This window comes from Petaurus breviceps, unplaced genomic scaffold (assembly GCF_028583685.1).
Source record: "Petaurus breviceps papuanus isolate PSGF00001 unplaced genomic scaffold, PetGlider_PUasm1.0 90686, whole genome shotgun sequence".
Classification (NCBI taxonomy): Eukaryota; Metazoa; Chordata; class Mammalia; order Diprotodontia; family Petauridae; genus Petaurus; species Petaurus breviceps.
The window spans coordinates 11969655-11990517 of record NW_027187309.1 but is presented as its reverse complement, the minus strand read 5'-3'; the positions used below and the strand labels follow the sequence as shown (position 1 = coordinate 11990517).

General features: G+C 34.9%; 1 protein-coding gene across 1 annotated transcript in view; it reads left to right on the top strand.

Moving 5' to 3' along the window:
* Window positions 1-20863, top strand: part of PLCB1 (phospholipase C beta 1) — a 628464-nt gene that overhangs the window by 6287 nt on the left and 601314 nt on the right. The window contains exon 2 of the mRNA XM_069065428.1: window positions 467-535. Within this exon, the coding sequence (XP_068921529.1) occupies window positions 467-535 (69 nt within the window). The remainder of the gene's footprint in view (window positions 1-466; window positions 536-20863) is intronic.

Genomic DNA, 20863 nt, shown 5'->3' with positions numbered 1-20863 from the left:
AGAGAGAGAGAGAGAGAGAGAGAGAGAGAGAGAGAGAGAGAGAGAGAAAGAGAGAGAGAGAGAATTGTGAGGGGCTAAGGGCAAAATATGGAGAACCCAGGAAGGAGAAAATAGCTAAGTGATCATCTCTCTAACTTAAAGCTTCAATGCTTGTATAGGGCTAATGAGAGTGCTGTAGAAAAGATCAGTGGATTTTGGCAATAAGGTGGTAAATGATGGGTTATGTGTTTGGGAAAAAAACAGTGGACTTTATATTGAAAAAATAATTTAGTCTTCCAAACAGTCTAAACAGTTCATAAGTTTTGGACAATGCAGTCTTATGTAAGAAAATAAAGAGACAAAAAGGAAAAAAAATACTCAGAAAACAGAATGATTTTCATACAGTTATCAAAATACTATATTTTTTTAAGTGTTAAAGCATATTTTCCCTCTGTGGATGCTTACAAATTGCTCTTTTGTCTTTCAGGAGACTGAGCTCTTAGATCTCAGCCTTGTCAAGGATGCCAGATGTGGGAAACATGCCAGAGCCCCAAAGGTAGGAAGTGGTTTTTATGATTTCCCAGATACTGCACCAACTATTTAACTAAGCTATGGTGTAAAATTATGGCTATAACAAGAACATTTTTTCCCTTCCCTTTTAAGAGGCATTCTGCCATAGTAGATTGAAATCATCGAGGCTCAGTTCTAATATAACTTGGTTCATGTCCCATCTCTGACACATTGGCTGTGTGACCATGGGCAAGTCACTGAGCCTTTCATTGTTTTAAAAAATTCTGTAAATTGCAGAGTGGGTTCTGAGCTCCATTGATAGAGGAAATTTCCACATCTAGGAGTTTGCTATAACAGTAAAATTGCTTTTTAAAAAGTATTTTATATTTTCTTTAAAATGGGTTAAACTTAAAAATTCAAACTTATCTGATATTTCTCAGTGATTAACTTAGAAATGAGATCATTTGCGCTTTCCCCTGTGCTGCTTTTCTGTGCCCCAGGCATGCCAAGTGAAATAAACTTCAGACATGATGAAATAAAAAAAAATTTGGTGTCTCAAACACCTTCTAATAAAGCTAATTCCACTAATGGAGGTGGGGACATTAACTTCAGAATTCAAAAAATCACTTTGCTTATTTTATAGTGAAAGATAGTTCTAGTTTTGTATTAATTTGATTGAATTCTGGCTGTTTCTATTTTAGAATCATCACAGTGTAGATAAAAGACAGATTCAACACATTCCTTTTTCTTTTAGTACAAAACCCTTTAAAATATTTTTGATAAACTGTTGCATTTCACTAATATGCTTAACTATGGAAGGTATAGTAGTAAAGCCCAAGAATGCTCTGTAATTAGAAGAATATTCATATCAAATCCTATTTCTGAAGACATTAACTACTTGATCAGATATACTTTACCTTGATAATATTGACAAAAGGTATCATAATCCTTTCATTCTTAATATCACTTACTTTATGTTTTTATTGAGGAATCTACATTTCATTTTATTCCTTCTTGAGATAATAATTCTTTACTTGACAGAAAACTGCTTTATTGTGATATAAATATATATAGTAAAGATATGAGGAAAATAGTCCTTTTAGAAAAATTATAAGTATTTGGGGTAGCCAAATTTTGCCTAAAGGAAATGCTTAGCTACCCTCCTTATTCCTGAAAGATGTAAAAAAAATTGCCATAAGAAAATTATCAGTTGTCTGTGTGTTAGTGATAGAATTTCAGTAATTCTGATGTCCACTTCACACCAGATAATAATTTTCAGAATGAACTTCTTTGTAATGGTTCAGTATAATGCCATGATGGAGCAGCTTCCCAGAAGAATGCTACTGTGAACAGTTTATAAGGTTCTGATTACAAAGTATAGTGAATACTCTATTCCATAACAATTCAGAGCAAAACATTCACAGAAATCAAGGTAAAGCATTCACAATATTACAACTTATCTCAGAAAATCACAATCTAGTATTTACAACAGCTTATCATTAAAATGGCCACATAGTTTTCACCATAGTGGCCACAAAGTTTTGAACAAAGAACAATCATCTCAAAGTACAATGGTCAAAGTCTTCCACTCATGGGGGCACTAAGTTAACTCAATCAGTCACATATTCAGCAGTCAATTACTAAGTATCATTAATCACTAAGTACAATCACTAAAAATACACCAACCCTCCACCCCTAGGTCACCAGTAAACTACAATTTCATCACTACTCAGTACCCACAGAGAGGTCTTTTCATCTTGACTCAAGGCAGGCAACTCCTACCTGAATCCACCAAACAGTCACCTGGATTCAAAGGCAGACAACTCCCAGTTCCTTGTCCAGGTCTCTGGGTAGGTCCTGCTCCACACTGAAGTTCACAGGGTCCAGTCCATCTCAAATCCTTCACAATTTCTGTTCCTGGGAATTCAAGGCTCAACCAAGCCACAAAGAAAGTCCCTGCATCCTGGTCATGCTTCCTTGGTCTTCTGCAGCTTGTTCAAAAAGTCAGAATCACTTTATCCAGCCTGGTGTAGGGGTGGGGGTGGGAGGGGTGGGGGAGGTGGAGGGAGGGTCCTAGGCTCCTGGCCTCCTGGCATCTTGGGCACCTGGGCTCCTCTTCAGCTTCCTGGGCTCCTCTTCAGAAGCTCTGCCACCACAAGTTCTCAGGAAATTCTGAGTCAGTTCTTGATTCTCTCTTCTGTAGCTCCTCTGCCTCCAGATGCTGGTCCCAAGAAATTCTGACTGTCCCTTCCTGGGGCTTTTCCTTATATATAAACAGCATTAATTTGCTGTTTCAGTCAACCCCTTCCTATTACTTTAGTAACAGGAGACAGGAGTTCATACCTTCTGTTTCCCCAAAAGAGGCTTAATCAATTACTAAGTGCTAAGTACCTGCTACCTTGCTTAACTTGAAACAAAGTGCTGATGGGGGGATAGCAATAGGTTATACAGGAACTCTGATCCTTATGAATAATCAGAATCCCTGCGATTCAGTCTGGAAAGAATTCAGCAGGCCCAAGCAGACTTGGAGTCAGGATTGTAAAAGTTTATTGTTATGCTTTACAGCGGGTAAGGGTTCTTAGGGAACCTGCAAGTTTATTGTTACACTGTACAGCAGGCAAGAGTTCTTACGGAACCTGCAAACTTAAAGAAGACATAGGCATAGTTTTTAAGGAGTCTGGGCAATAAATGAGATGACAATTATGCTAACTAGGTGAGTAAGGGTGGGATTAGGGAAGAGATAAGGAGTGATCAGTGCTTAAAGGAACATGCACTTTTATTATCTACTGCACAGATGTTTTGTCCATAATTCACTGGGAAAGAGCCCAAGGGGGGGGGGGGGCTACCTGGAGGTGTGGTTTTAGGCCTGAAATGTCACTAAGTAAGCTAGCAGTCAAGGGCTGAGTGAGAAGTGTCTAGTCTGCCACCCATCAGTGTCATGTTTGACAAGGTGGATGTTGGGAACCAAGGCTACCAGGGATTCAGGAGGTGTATAATTGGCTAAGGAGTTAACCTATAGATAGTGTGTTGAAGGGTTCATGGGTGTAGCTGCCCACTTTACTAAGGGGAGATAACATTTGCCTAAGCTAAAATGTTTATAGATGGTTTAATGAAGGATTCATAGGTGTAGCTTGTTATTGTTCCAAGCAGAAATAAACAATTCATGAGCTGTTGCTGGGCAGACTGCTAGCAGGAGGAAGGAGCAGTGTTAATGCTCTGAGGCTGGATGGGGGGGAGGGGCAGAATGTGATTTTACAGACTGGTTTTACAAATTGATTTTACAAACTGATATTACAAATATAGATCCCAACCACCCCATCAGTGCTAAGTACCTGCTTACTTGCCGATACAAAAAGGGGTCTACAAATTCAAATTACATTTAGTAGTATCTAATTTTTATTTTATATAGTTACCAGTAGATGAAAAATATTGACATCTTGTTTGAAGAAATATTTTCTTTCCTCTGACCAAAATCGTTTAAGCCAAGTTTTACTCATCTTGTCATTTTGTTTATTTTTATTGATTATAGAGCTGTAAGATATAATTGTGCATTATTCAAGGTTAGTGCCCTGTTAATAATGTACAATAAATTCATAGTCAAGGATAGATATCTGCACCCTTTGAGCAACTCAGACATGTTCCTTGACTTAGGAGCAATAGGAATCAATCATGTCTTCATGGTGTTGTCCATTGTAGAATCCTTTCCATTTTCATTTGTCTATCTTTTATTATAATACCCAGTAGTGTAACTGTCATGATTAGCTATTAAATGTTTTATTAATCATGAATGATTCTTTTTTTTTTGCTTTTTGGAGGGCAGTAGGGGTTAAGTGACTTGCCCAAGGTCACACAGCTAGTAAGTGTTAAGTATCTGAGGCTGGATTTGAACTCAGGTCCTTCTAACTTCAGGGCCAGTGCTCTATTCACTGTGCCACCTAGCTGCCCCAATCATGAATGATTCTTGATAAATGGCACAGGGATATGGAATGTGCTTTTCTAATAAACTCATCTTGGATCATAGAATACCTCCCTGGGTGTTCCTTCAACACTCAATTTACCAAACTCTGTCTTGTTAATGCAAATATTGAAACCAACTAGCTGTTAAAGTCCTAATGTGGTCCCATTGGGGGAAGATAGCAAGTGCACAAATTATCTTCTACTGCTATTTCAGATAAACAAGATAATTGTTACTTAGGTAACAAGTTCCTTTTTCAATGATAGGCCATTAGTAGTTATTAATAAAAATTTATGTTTGAACTTTCCAAATCTTTTTAAACATCAAAAAACTTACATATCTAGACTTCTTAGAAAGTTTAAAAATTTAGAATTAAGTGACAGAGGACATTCTGTAAGTATATCTATCAACATTTGACCACTGAAGAATCACTTTTTAAAGGCTGCTTTTTCAATTTGGTTTGATTTTTATCCTCATCCCAGTTATAAAGATATGATTTAAACAAATAGATTTTGGAAGTGAGGAATAAACAAAATGCTATTCATCTTCTGAATAAAACTAAAAAAAGACAAGCAAATGTACTTATTCATTTGTTATGAGCTTTAAGCTCCTAAAAGTTCAAGCCATATCAATTCCAAAATCTATTTATCTATCATACCTTTCTCACTTGTGTTGGGATAAATTATCTGATCTTGAATCGCTAATGTAAAATATAATAATTCTTAAGTTTAAAAAGATTTGGGAAGTTCCAATGACTAAATAGACTTTTTTTTTGAAATAAGAATCCTCATTCTGAGCACTCATGCTGAAAAAGGTGCTTGCATGAAATGGAGTCTTAGGAGGATCTTGAAAAAGGGGAATACCAGTGTCATTATGGCACATTATGGAAGAAAGTCTAGAGTAGGAGGTTGATGACTCATGCTAAAGAAGAAGGAACATAAAAGGAGAGGCAAAGAGATAAAATTATAGTGGATGATCTGGTAGAGATCAAAATCTGACATGATGAGCCACTGACAACTGTATGGGGTCTTAAGTACGGTTATCACATTTTCAGAATAATTTAAGATCTTATTATTTCTTGCCAGAGCTATTAAAATAGTCTTGTGGTTTATCTCCTTGACTCAAGTCTCTCTCCAGTCCATCCCCCAATCTGCCAAAGTCTTGTGTGTGTGTGTGTGTGTGTGTGTGTTTTGTTTGTTTTTACTTCATGTCTGACCCTGACATAACCAATGCTATATCCCCATTCAGTTAACTTCAGTGACTATTAAATCCAGGATCAAATGTAAAATGCCCTGGCCTTTAAAGCTCTCCACAACCTTGTCCCTCCCCATCTTTTCTGGTTTTCTACCCTCTACATAATCTATTAACACTTGATGTAACTGACATACAGTAGTCCATCTCTCAAATCCTTACCTTTTGACTGGCTGTCTACATTTCCAGAATGTTTTTTACTTCTCATATCAGTCTCTTCACTTCCATATCCCTCTTCACTTCCCCTCACTTCAAATCCCATCATCTGCTAGAAGCCTGGTCCCCATCGATACTAGTACTGTCTCCTCTGAGATTACATTCCATCTAATCTATATTTGGTATATAAATTCTCAGTTATAATGTGACCTTCTTCTATTTCATCATATATCAGGAGAAATTTTGTTGATAGTGATTTGTTTCAGCATCACTTAATGCAATGCCTAGTATACAATAAGCACTTAATAAATATTTGATCAATAAATACATAGAATCTTTTCAAATTTACAAATGACACAAAACTGGGAAGGTTAGTTAACACAGGAGGAAAATTGAGAGGCAAAAGATCTTTAGAACAATGAATTGAGTAAGAAAAGAGTTATAAATACAGAATATATTTAGGTTCAAAAAGCAATGCATTATTTGCAAGACAATAGTGAGGCTTCAAAGGATTTTTGTGTTTTAATCTGCAATCTCAATATGAACTGACCATGTCATTCAAAAAACCTAATGTGATATTAACTTGCATTTATAGAGTCAGAGATTAGAAGAATAAAGAGGTGAGAGTACTGATGTACTTTGGAATGGTCACACCACTATGGATTATCTTGTTAAGTTCCCAAAGTCATATTTTAGAAAGGACATAGATTGTCTGGACATTGAGACAATTCTCTTAGTGGATTAGTTGAGGAACTTTGGAATTTATACCTAAGATGAGAAGTCTTAGGGAGTACATGATAGCCATCTTCAAGTATTTAAAGTGCTGTCACATGAAAGAGTGGGTACAATTACTCTGATAGTCCCAGAGGGAAAAATTAGGAGCAAATAATGGAATTTGCAAATAAGCAAATTTAAGCATCGTACGAAGACATATTTCTAACAGAACTATCAAAAATGCAAACAGGTTGACCCAGAAGGTAATGGTTTCCCCTAAATGGGAATCACGAATGCATTAGTCTACCACTTGTTGGACATGTTGTAGGATTTTCCCTCCAGGAATGGGTGGGCTAGATGGCTACCAGAATACCTCCAACTCTGAAATTTGACATTCATTGCCCACATCCTGTGTGTTGTGGTTTTCTTTTCAATTATCTAGGCATTTCAGTTATCCATGCTTTCCTCAGTACTTTTTAGATGTTAAGATTTGGTCAGAAATACACACTCTTTGATCTGAAATGATCTCATTATAGGAAACAGACGACTTCAAAGCATGTCACACAACAAAATCCATATAGTTTAACTAATTGGCCTTCAATATTGCCCTTATTACATCATATACACTTATCACTTTTTGACAGCTTGTTCTTATATCTAACAGTTGTTAATTTGTAGCTTTACGATATTGCTGTCATCATATAAACTGCCTTCTTGGTCTTAATCTTTTCACTCTGTATCAGTACCTATCAGTATCACTCTGTATCTTTATCATGCCTCTTTCCAGAATTGCTTTTTTTTTTTATCAAAATTGCCTACTTTTCTTGTTGATATTCTTCATTGATATCCATTCATCTTCTCAACAAATATTTCTTAAGGATTCACTATATTCAAGACACCAGAAAATGGGCAAGTAGTACAATTATTGGTAGAATTTAAATTCCAAAAGTAATTCCTATTCTCCCTGATTTAAACTTAAAATCTTTAACCTCTGAGACAAGCAAGGACTGTCGTGGTCATTTAGTCCAGGAGTTTTAACCTGTTTTTGTATCTTTAACCGACAGTCTGGTGAAGCCTATTAATCCCTTCTCACAGTGTTTTTGAAGTGAATAAAATAAAAGCAAACCACTGAGTTACAAAGGAACAATTATATTAAAATGAAGATGTTGTTTTTCTGGTCCAGGTTCATGGACCCCATAAAACCTATCCATGAACCACTCACTGTGGGATACCTGGACCCAAGTTAAGAAACCCTTATTCAGTCAAATGACCTTGTTTTACAGATGAGAAAACTAAGTAAGGCATGAGAGTTGAAGGGTTTTGCCAAGAGTCACAGAGCTGATAAGAAGCAGAGTGAGGTTTTGAACCCATGTTCTCAGATGCCCCTACAGTATGAATTCCCTTGGGATTCAGAGAATGAAAATGTTAGAGAGGGAAGAAAACTGAGATACCATCTAATCTAGTGCCTTATTTATTGCTGAGAAAACAGGTCCAGGGCATTGAAATTATTTCACAAGGTCCCACAGCTCTACTATTATTAGAGTAGTGTGGACTCAGTAAAGACCAGGTCATACATCTAACAGGTGGGGCAATAAAAAAAAATCTCTGGTTTCTATTGTATTATTTCAGTATTGATTCCAGATTGTAAAATTAAATGGATGATAAATAATGTCTAATAAAATTTTCTGTTGCTAGAATAAATGAAAATTTTACGTTGACAATATTTAATGAGGAGGATATTGAACAATATTATCACCTAAAGTCAACCAACAAACTAAACTTGTGTGAGTTAAAAAGAGAAGTCCCAAATAGATCATAAAATCATAAAATGTAGATTAAGAAGGGACTTCAGAGGCCATATAGTTTATCTTCCTAATTTTACATCTCAGAGACCTGAAGCTAAGGGAAATTTAATTCATTGCCCAAGGTCATACAGGTGTTTTCTTGACCATCTTCACCCATCATCATTTTGTAGTTACACAAAATTACTCAAGATTTTTAAAATATTAGTTAAAATATTAGCATTGGCAATATTGCCCCAAAAATCCTAAATCCATTTTGAATCCAAATAGTAAGGATAATTGTATTACATCCTTTAAAAAATCCATAGCACTGTTCTCTATTTTAACATATAACTAAGAATTTTCTGGATTTAGTAACAAATTATTTTCATCCTAAGTAAACTATCTCACATGCTTATTTGAGAAATTCATTCAGTAGAAGAGGAGAAATTGCTTCAGAAATATAAAGCTAATTCTCAGCAATAATTCTATATAAGCTTTTAGGGAATATTAAATTCTACATAGTAAGTGGATAATAAATGATTTTGTACCTGATGTCTCCATCTTGTGTAACCTCAACCACAAATTGTGTTGATTTTTAAGAGTGAAGGAAGAAAATTATCTTTAAAAAATTTGTCCTTATTTTTTTTAAAAAATGATTTACTAATTTTCTTGTATCTGTGAGTCTACAAGTATATCAAATTTTTGTTATTTAAAATCAGGTCATGATTACATGTATACATATATGTGATAATATAAATATATGGTGTCAGATAACAAACGAAGGAGTTACTAAATTTAAGTTTATGGATTTTTCCTTCCATGTGGTTTCATAGGTGGATTTATATGTTTTTTATCCAGGTATAAATTACAAGCCATAGTTCCTTTTTATGTTCATTAGATTCTACTGAGGTCAGTAGTTTCCTTGGAAACAAAAGCCTTTATGCAACTAGTCAGAGGTTTGGTAGCAAAAATATTAGGATGCTGATAAGAGTAAGAAATAGTTCCTTTGGCAAATGTTTTTATTGAAAACTTAGATCCATTTATCTTCTCTCATTCAATAGTTACAAATAAAAATGTTAAAATGGATAGTAGCAATATCACAACATGTTCCTAAAGGTCTTAAACCTCCTAATAATAATTTACCTAGTATGTAGGCCAAATATTTTCCATAAAATGGCAAAATTTCATTATATTTGGTAAAGATACTAGGCATTGATGTTATTTCTCCTACATTAGCATTTAAATCCTCTAAGCTTATCACCAAATATTTCATTTATATATCCATATATAATAAGACATTAAAATTACTCATCTACTATACATAGATATTAAGGGTTATATGTCTTTTTATAGCATCAAGCATCTAGTCTAAGTATCTGCCTTGCCCTTTAGATTGTTGTGAGGCTCAATTGAAATATTAATATATATATATATATATATATATACATATATGTGTGTGTGTATGTGTGTGAAGTCTCACTTCCTTTGCTGATTTTGAAAAATGCCTAATTTCTGAGAGCACATATGCTTTTGGAACTGCTAAGCCATAGCCCTCAGTTATCTATGAAAAGATTAGGTTAATAACTACTTCAGGTTGCTGTGAGCCTTGAGCTATTTTGAATAATCTCACTAAGGACAATTACTTTCTTTGAGTGGCTTCTCATGTTGTCCAGATGGAGTCTTTTAGTTTCAATTAGTGGGCACAGTACTCTCTACCAGTACCACTATTTAATAGGCAGGACCCCTGATATTAATTAGGACATCCCTAACATAGGTTCTCTTGATCTAGTAGGATTTAGAGCCCATGAGCCTAGTAAGAGGAAACCAAAATAGGGATTCTCTCTTGATGTCCCTAGACAAAGAAGATAAACAACTCTTCCTTACATGTTTATTTTATTATTGTTTTTAAATAACATTCCTCCTTTTATTCAACTACAATTAAAACCCCACCACAGAGCTGTTTAAAACTCTGTTGAGTATTCCTTGTCTAAGAGACTATTTCTTAGGGACTAAACAATTTCCAAAATTGTTCTGCAATTTACTTTCCCTAAGCACTTAAATGAAATTATTCAACTAAGATAGATCTTTTAGCCACTTGTATTAGTTATTAGTCCCCTCTGGTGATTGGTCAGCTGCAGACTGAGTCTTTACCAGTTTCTAATTAGCAATAATTAGAAACCTCATATATTTTTTTTTTATTACTTTACTATATTCCTACTAGAGAATGGCAAACCACTCCAGGATCTTTGGCAAGAAAACCCCATGGACAGAATTGGTATGTTATGGTCCACAGGGTCACAAAGTCAGATACTCCTGAACAACAACAGCAAAGACATGCATGGCCTCAGGCCTCTGACAATTTTCAAAGCTAGTTGGGGGGAAAGGTTCATACAATAATGTTTATAAAATTTTAATAACAATAACAGTGATAACAGCAACAATAATAATGATAATAAAAATAACAACTTACCTTAGGAAAACACTTTCCCTACAAGTCTGTGGGTATCTGTAGGTGTCCTGAGAAAGTACAGTATAAACCTGAGAATAAAACCTATAGAAACGTGAAGTATGATTATTATATTACTACATTATATTATTACTTATTAGAGAATTATGTTATTCTCTTATTTCCAAGGAGGAAACACTGGCAGAGAGAGAACAAATAAGTTACTTAGGGTTCCACAGACAAACAGATTTAAAGCCTAGGATTTTTACTCTAAGACTATTTCCATGGTACCACATTGCCATTACATTATTAATAGATGAAATATATTCAAGCTACGAACATTGTTTAGGAATTGGACAATCCAAGGACATGATATATAAAACACAGAAAGACCTGTGTACAGACAGTAAGACTGGATAAATATTGTTATTTCTCTCTTTATTTCATCAGGTGTAGTTGAGTAAATCATATTGATTTGATGTGAAGAGTAGAGTTGTATTTTGCATCCTTAAACATTTTCAGAATGCAATTGTTCGCCATCTTGTGGTGAAGTCTGGTACGAAGTTCTTAACACCATAGAAAAGGACTGACAATCTAATTAGGAAAATATTTATCTTAGAAGAGTGACATTTTTTTTTCTTCTGTGCCCCTCCCCCAACACCTATACCCACATGTAGATAGATCTTTTTTAATCCTGAAAATCTTTAATAGTCACCTGTCAATAAGACCACTTTTCAGTAAAGAACGGCAAATGATCTTTGTAAAAAAAATCAACTTACACGCACTAGATTCTACAAAAGTGTGGGGGATCAACATTTTTTAAAAATCTTACATTTTTTTAAAGAACTTGACACTCACATAAAAAGAGGCTATGTGATATATTAGAGAGCTGGTCTCAATGCTAGGAAGAACTGGGTTTGAGGAGTTTCCTTACCCTAGAGTAACATGTACCAGTGAAATCACAGGTTTATTTCCTATCCCTGTCCTTACCCCAAGCACTAGAAAAGGGGCTTGACAATATACCGATATTAAATGTCCTATAAGACTAATTTTCTTATATGTCCTATATGACCACTATGGAATCTTCATGAGTATAATCTACACACATATCAAGGGCATCCTTAATGGAGACATGAGATAATAGGCATGTTTTCATATATGATATCTCATGGTAGACCACATATTTTCAGTGGTAAAACTGATTCAAAACCATAGAAAATGAAGTCCCATTCTTTATTATTTTTAACTGTAAAAATAAATTGATTCATTAAAGAAAATGTTCATTTTACAGGTTCTTCTGCAGCAAGGTATCTCACAGGCATATGAGAAAATCTAATATTTTTGAAGACTGTAGCAACTGTGAAAATGTCTGATGATTCTGTAATTATTCATCTAAAGAAAAGCACAAGAGATGTCAAAGGTGTTTATCAGTGCCATGAAAGATGTTTAAAAAAATCATCCAGCATAGAGTTCATATGGAATGGAAATTCTCAATACACATTGAGGCCCTCCAAATACTCCTATCTGCATATAATATTATTCACATTATATCAAACCCTGCTTTATTTCTGAGCCTCCTAAATGAGCAATGTTGATTCCTTTTTTTTATCCATAGTGCTTGGTACAATGACTGGCATACAGTAGACACTTAATAAATATTGATTGATTGATAATTCCTTTTAAAGCGATGTTGTTTAAATTTAGAAATGCTGATCTATCCTTGGCTGTATTTCAAATGAGCTACACAAGTATAAATGAATCAGAAATTAAATAGAACAATTGCTCATTACTAAGTAAAAACACAATAAACCTTATCCAAGTGCCTAGTTCAGCTCTTCATAATCTCACCTCTACTATTGCAAAATTTTCCTTTTTCTTTTCCCTACTTCATGTTTCTCTTCACTTGAAAAAATGCTATACTCATACATCTTCAACAGAAATAGACAACTGATAACTTACCTTAGAAAATTCACAAATCAGAGAATACCTGGATTTACAAGCTAGTCTTAAACTTAGTTATAATTTTTATACCTTGTTATATAACTTCCATGCTTCTTTTCATTAACTGACATCCATACAGGTATGCACAAAATTGAAAATCATTAAATAACAAAACCATAACAGAATTGTCCCTAAGGCTTAAGTTTTGCCTTGTTTGAAACAAAGGCCAGCCCACAGAACAGAACAGATCATGTCTCATGAAGCAGACATCAATCAGGAACACAGACATATGAAATAATTATAAATTAATGAGAATTTTGTTACTTTATGGACATTTACCTTTTTATGCACAATAAAAAAACAATAAATCCATTTGGAGGTATTTATAAAAACAGCATACTAAGAGAACTTTGTTTTTGTTTCATTTTTTAGTATTTTGAAAGTATTAATTGCCCTTACCTGAGTGCAAATGCCCCTAAGTGCTTCTTACCACTACAGAAGGGATTACTCCTTAACAGAGAGGCTTATTTGCAAATGAATAGGTATCCAAATATGGGCTATTAGTCTGTCTGTCTATAATTACTTTTGGAGATAACTTGACACCTAGTAGCAATACACAAACACCTTTAGAACTGAAAGAGACCTTCAGGGATAACCTAGTTTAAACCTTTTATTTTATATGAAGAGTATCCAGCCCAGAGAATTTAAATGACTTACCACAGACACACAGCTAATAAGTGATGTATGGCCAAAACTTACATAGTGGATTGAGTGCTGAGTCTGGAGTCAGGAAGACCTGAGTTCAAATGTAGCCTCAGACACTAACTTGGATAAGTTGTTTAACCTGTTTCTCTCAGTTTCCTCATTTATAAAATTGGTATAATAACAGCATGTAGCTTACAGGGTTGTGGTGTGGCTGGAATGAGATAAAACTTGTAAAGTGCTTAGCATAATGCCTGGCTCATAGTAGGAATTATATAAAAATAATCTATTATTATTATTAGAAATCATATATTCTGACTCCAGTCACATTGAAGACATCCAAAGAAAAGGAATCCAACACCTTTAGAAGAAGTCTAATGCTTTTCAACAATGCTTACTCTTCACATTTCTTGGAACCTTCCTGTCTTTGGTGCTTTTGGTGGGGGAGTGTATGTGGGGGTGCAGAGAGGCCTGAAATTCTCCAGTGCACTTGCCTCAGTCTATTTGCTTAGACTGTTAGCTGTTTGAAAGCAGAGACTATGCTTTATTTCAACTAGAACTTTGCGCCTGGAGTCGGGAAGACCTGAGTTCAAATTCAGCATCAGACACTATTGAGGGATATTTGGGTGCCCCAGGTGTGAGCAAAGAAGTGATAAAGAATTAACCAGGTGGGTAGTTTGTAGAATAGAACTCCATTTATTGATTCTTAGGACAAGGTTTTTTAGAGCAATGAGACAAAAAAGACTCAAGTATTCTTATAATTATCTTAGTCTGTCATTTCCTGGAAGTAGCATGGCAATAAGGATTTTGTTCTCTAGGTGCCAGAAAGTCTTAGGAAAAGTCAGGTAACTCCTTTCATACGCAGTCACATTACAAAGGATGCTCTGGAGAGCAGGCTACAAGGCCAAGCCAAAGCCACCAATCATCGAGGACATTTGCACAGGAGCCAACCACCTAAGAATCAAATTTTCAATAACTAAAGTCTTGGGGCAGACCCTATTGGTCTCAAAACTCAAGCAACATCATTTTAAGTGTAACCTATGACAAAGAACTCAGGAGCAAGCTTAACACAAAAGCCGCATCTAAAAGAGCTCTTATTTTAAAGTGCACTATTAGGATTATTATCTGAGTCCTGAATCAGGCCTCTTTGGCTCCCCACAAGACACTTACTAGCTGTATGTGATTTGGGGCAAATCACTTAACCCTATTTGCCTCAGTTTCCTCATTCATAAGATGAGCTGGACCAGGAAATGGCAAACCACTCCAGTATCTTTTCCAGGAAAACCCTAAATGGAGTTACATGACTGAAACTACTGAACACCAACAAAAATATCTGTCTCTTTAGGAACTAGTCAAAACAGTCAAATTCCTCTCATAATTGGTTTAAAAGCAAAAAAAAAATCGCTTACTACTTTTGAATAGTCTTTCCTTTAATCAGCAAACATTAATTGAGTGTTACAGTATTCAAAGTATTCTTTTTTAATAAGGTTTTCATAGGCCTTTGAGTTTTTTTTTCTTCTCTGGACTAATGCAGAGGTAAGTTTGATCTTAGAATGTAAAATACACACTAGATGTATGGGATGCCTGGTACATGTGGAAAGGGGATGGATGGATTTGGATAACTTAAATTCATTTCCTTGCTTTGCAATTTTCTTACTACCTATGTAAACTTGCTCAAATTACTTTTATGTCTTTGCACCTCCAGTTTTCTCATTCAGAGAAGTTGGATGAGATGCTATCTATGGTGCTTTCTGATTCTAAATCTATGACCTATAGTGGTATATGGACAACATATGACCACACATTATTCAGTTTTATTATTTATGGTCCATTCTTTTTTCCCCATTTTATTGTTTCTCAACCAGAGTAAATAACTCCTAATACAGAAATTTATATTGGTGGAGATTGGTACCTGCTCTGAAACTTCTTATTTTTTTTTAAATTCTGAACATAAGAAACAAAATAAAAATAAAATAAAATAAGCATTTCCATAACATAGTAGATTCAAAAAATATGATTACGCATGAAACTACAAATTTATTATGTATAATTTGCTATTCCTTTTAAATATATAATAAAGTTATCATGTATCTTTTTCTCTTTTTTCCTTCTCTCCCCCCTCTGACCTAAACAGGACTACCATTAGGCACACACACACACACACACACACACACACACACAAACATTCTATACATATTTCTATTTACCAGTTCTCTTCCTGGATAATCATTATAGCCTATTCCAGGGGTGGGGAACCTGGCCCTCTAGGTCCTCCAATTTGTATTCAGTCAAAGGACTACACTTGAAAGAGCAGAAACTGAAAATTAACTAAATATATATGCTCTTTGAGAGTTAACCATTGAAAAATGGAATTAAAGAGTTGTATGAAAACTGCTGAATGGAGTTCAGCTGCATAGATGGTTTTAAAGGAAAATAAAATTAGAAGTGGAATCTTTTCTCCCTCATCTTCCACATTTTTCAGATAATGCACTTTTGTGATTAAACTAAATAGCAGCAACACTACTATAATTATTTTCACAGGTATAAATTACTAAAACAAGTTATTTCTCTGTCTTAGAGAATTCTCTCAGTTTCATATGTTTGGTACCATTTTTCTCAGAGAGAATCAGTGGGGCACACAGTAAATAGTAAGCTGCCCTCAGGTCAAGAAGATTGACTTCAAGTCTCATCTGTGACACATTTTGGTTATAGGATCCTGCGTCAGGCACGTAATCTCTCAGTGCCTTTGACATATTTATGTTGCAGAGCAGATGTGCTGGTTTGCAGCGGTAAAGAGAATTTCTTCACTAGGAGGTTCCCTATATCTATTAAACCACATGTTCCATCCAAATAAAAGAAATTCTCAATGGACTAGCACAATATATAAATGTTACTGGTATTGAGTCCTTTTTTCGTCATGTCTGACTCTTCATGACCCCATTAGAAGTTTTCTTGCTAAAGATACTAGAGTGGTTTGCCATTTTTCTTTTCTGGCTCATTTTACAGTTGAGGAAACTAAGGCAAATGGGGTTAAGTGACTTGCTGAGGATGACATAGCTACTAGGTTTCTGAAGCTGAATTTGAACTCAGGAAGATGAATCTTCCTGGTTCCAGGTCTGGCAGTCTCTCCACTGAGCCACATAGCTATCCAATGTATGAATGGGTAACAATTATTTTTCCACAATATCCATTTTCTTCTTTGAATTCTAATAATAATAGCTGGCATTTATATAGTCTTTTAAGTTTTACAAGGTGTTTCATGCATGTTAACTCATTTGATCTTCACAGTAGCCTTGGGGTGTAGCTACTTTTATTATCTTAATTTTACAGGTGGAGAAACTGAGGAAGAGACAAGTTAAATGACTTGCCCAGAATCATACAGTTAATAAGGTGTCTGAGGCAAAATTTGAATTCTTTCTGACTCTCAAATCGAGTGCTCTGTCTACTATACCATGAAGCTGCCTCTAAACTTCTTTAGAGTACATGCATTCTTATTCTAATAGTATAGTGGTGCTATAATCACACCAGTGTGGACATTCCTTTCAGTAATGCATGTGTAACTTATCCATGCCAGCCCATCCTGTACAGTTGTCATCCATCTTTTCCCAGTTTTGCCATAATGGGGTTCATCCTCAGTTTTTCTTGACAATGGAGCATGAAGCCTCTTCATGCATTGTCTCTTGATCTTACCACATAACGAGCTGTCTTTTGGTTTGATGATAGCTTTCTTTTATGATGTTCTTTATATCACTTTTGCATGTTTTCTTGTTTATGACTTTCCTCACAGTTCTGGCAATTCTGATGTGTTTCGTAGAAAGCACATGCAAAAGATGAATTTTGTTTGCATGTTAAAATATTGCCATTAGGAACACTGTCAGATTCGGTATAGATAACCAAAAGCCTTTGTGTGTTACCATTTATGGTGCTTTATAAAACAAAGCTCAGTCAGGTCAGATAATATGATGCTACTTATTACCTGTCTTTTCTAAAATTTAAAGTGTTGGGATTGAACTAGGTCATGTAAAATGTACCTTCTAATAATATATAAATAATAATAATAATAAAAATAGTGATAATGATGATAGCTAGAATTTATAGGATGCTTTAAGTTTTTAAAAGTTCTTTACTTTTTCACTAAATCCTTAAATCTTTACTTCTCTCCTAAATCCTTAAATCTATAATCATAGTATATCCTATGATTCCAGCAAATTTGAAAACTTAAGAGTCCTGTGTTCTATGCTATTCTTCCTAAAGTTTTATAAATTTTCTCTTAAATTATACATTGTACCTGAATATCAAAGATTTCAATTTAGCTCATATTGTAACTGTGTTTATCATCTAGGGATTTTTTTTCTCAAAAGAGTAGAGTTACTTTAGGGATTCTGGGACACAATTAGATTGGGGGCAGAAGGTCAGAATTCAATATTTGTGTATGCTAAATCAAAAAGATGTTGTATTTGGGCAAAAAAAAAAAAAGAATCTCAATACCTAGACCAGCACCACAATGTCGTTTTAACATTCTGAACTAGGAGTCAGGTGACCTAGATCAAGTTCTGACTTTGCCATTTCTTTGCTTTATGACCTTGAGAAAATTAAACTTTCATGAGTTTCCTCAACTGTGAAGCATGGGTTAAAAAAAATTCTTCCTAGTAGAATTGATTGTGATTATCACAGAACCTCCAAACTCAGAAGCAATCTAATACCATAACAGATTTTTGTTGTTGTTTGTTTGTTTTTCAGTCATGTTTATTTTTTCAGTCACATCTGACTCTTTGTGATCCCATTTGGGGTTTTCTTGGCAAAGATACTGTAGTGGTTTGCTATTTCCTTCTCCCATTCATTTTACAAATGAGGAAACTGAGGCAAATAGGGTTGTTACTTGCCCAGAGTCACACAGCTAGCAAGTATCTAGGGTGTGATTTGACCTCAGGAAGATGAGTCTTCATTATTCTAGGCCTGGCACTCTATTTACTGAACTACCTAGGTGCTCTGTAAGCATAACGAGTTCCCTTTACTAAATTTACAACATCCAACCTTTGCTTAAAACCTCCAATGAGTAGAAACCCATTACCTTTGGAAGCAAGTCCTTTCTGAAAGGAAGCCTGAATATTTTTCTCTTTGAAGCTTCCATCCGTTTTCCCTAGCATGACCCTCTTGGCTCAAATAGAGTAAGTTTCCTTTTTCTTCCACTTGACAACCCTTCACATTCTCGAAGATGATTATCATATCTTTTTGAGTTTTCTAATTAAATGTTCCCTCCAAATCCTTTCCAGTGATCCTTACAGGAAAGAGCCTCAAGATTCACTGCCATCCTGATTCCTTCCTCTTCACACTCTCTAGTTTATCAATAGCCTTCCCAAAATAATTGTGTTGCACAAGAACAAATGGGATTTGATCAGGAAAGAGTAGAGTAGGAATATCATCTAATTTAAAAGCACTTTTCAAGATTATATGCATACATACATATATTTATAAATCCATCAGTAAAAAATAGCTAGCTGTACACTGTCACAAATTCATCATGGTCTTTCACTGGTGTTTATAGTAGGAAAGGGAAACCAACGATTTAGGCAATTTTCTAGTCCCAGCATATCCCCAACTTATGTTTGAAACATATACAATATTCTGTCTTCAACCTCTGTTATCACGCCTAGAAAGAACTCCCTCCTATCCTCTTAGAATACCTTGTTACTTAAAAAAAACAAAAACAGTGCAACACCACACCTTTCACCTGAAGCATGAAGCAATTGCTCCCACTTAGTGCCTTCCTTACCTAAAAGTTAATGTTGTATTGACTTGGTATATATTTTATCAATTCTTTTATAGGTACCTCCTTTTTCTTAGAGGGCAGAAATTTTTTACTTTTGATATTTTATGCTCACCACCTAGCAGAATGTTTTATAAATGGTAGCTGCTGTCTAAAAATATTTGAGAAAAAAATGGGATTTCCATGTGGCATAGTAGAGGGAGCATGGGACTCTGAATCAGGAAATCTAGACTCCAGTACTTAGTAGCTGAGGAACTATGGATAAGTCAGTTTACAGCTCTGAACCTCACTCTTCCTCTGTAAAATGTTCATGCCACTTACATAATAACTCAAATGTATTTGTAGGAGTATACATTACCATGCTGCTAGCTTTATATCTTTGTCTTAATAATACATATAGCCTAATAGGAATTACACAGTCATCAACACTGATAAAAAATTACATAAAGGGGGCAGCTAGGTGGTACAGTGAATAGAGCACCGGCCCTGGAGTCAGGAGGACCTGAGTTCAAATCCAGTCCAACCTCAGACATTGACACAATTACTAGCCATGTGACTTTGGGCAAGTCACTTAACCCCAATTGCCCTCCAAAAAAAAGCAAAAAAAAAAAAAAAGAACTACATAAAAAACCAAGAAGAAGTAAATTGTTATCTTCTGGTCCAGTTGTCATTTTGACCAGTCTTCCAGCTCAGTGCAATGAACTGGAATTTTTGCCTGCTGCTTATAACTCTAGCTGCCAAATATACATTGTTTTCTGTGATTTTGGATATGTGAGATGAAGACAATTTTACTTCTGAAACAAGCAATGTGGGCATTTTGTGGTTAGATTAAGCTAATTATCTCAGAGAGCAGCTCTAATGTGATTAATGAAGCAATAATTTTAAACCTTGCAGTAACTTCCCATGCAGAGGTCAGAAAAGCTGTTTTATGATGCAATATGAGAAGGAAATATGGGGTAAAAGGAATGAGATTAAGTGATCTAAAATTTGTTTAAATAAATTAAAAGAGGAACAGAAGCAATCAACTGATAATCAAGCATTTATTAAATACTTACTGTGGATTTAGAGTCTGGAAAACCTGAATTCAAATCCAGCGCTTTAACTGTGTAGATCTCGGCAAATTTCCTTTTTTGTAAAATGGGGATAAGTATAGTATCTAATTCTCAGGGTTATAAGGATCAAGTGAGATAACATTGTTAAATGTTTGCAAACCTTAAAGGACTATATAAATGGTAGGTACTATTATTAATGATGATTAATAAAAATTATAATTAGCAATGACAACAATAATAATAGCTTCTACTGTGTACCAAGCACTGCACAAGTTGGTGAGTATACAAAGATAAATAGGAATGTCCTGGCTTACGAAGGACATCAGGAATTCTGAGCGTCAGGAAAGATGAAAAACACATATCCACGAAATACTTTCAAGTATATTTTTATGCCTGGTTTTGATTTGTTTTGACCCATACAAAGATTTTTAAAAATACCCCCTGCTAGAGTGAAGGCCTTATGACAAGGGGTGTTCCTGTGAAGGACATTTACTACATTCCTTTTGAACTCTAGAACATGATGCCAGATTCATCTGTTTACACAAAATTTTGTTTGAAGTTTAAGGATTGGTTAGGAAGGAATTTCCTAGTGGCATTAAAGAATGT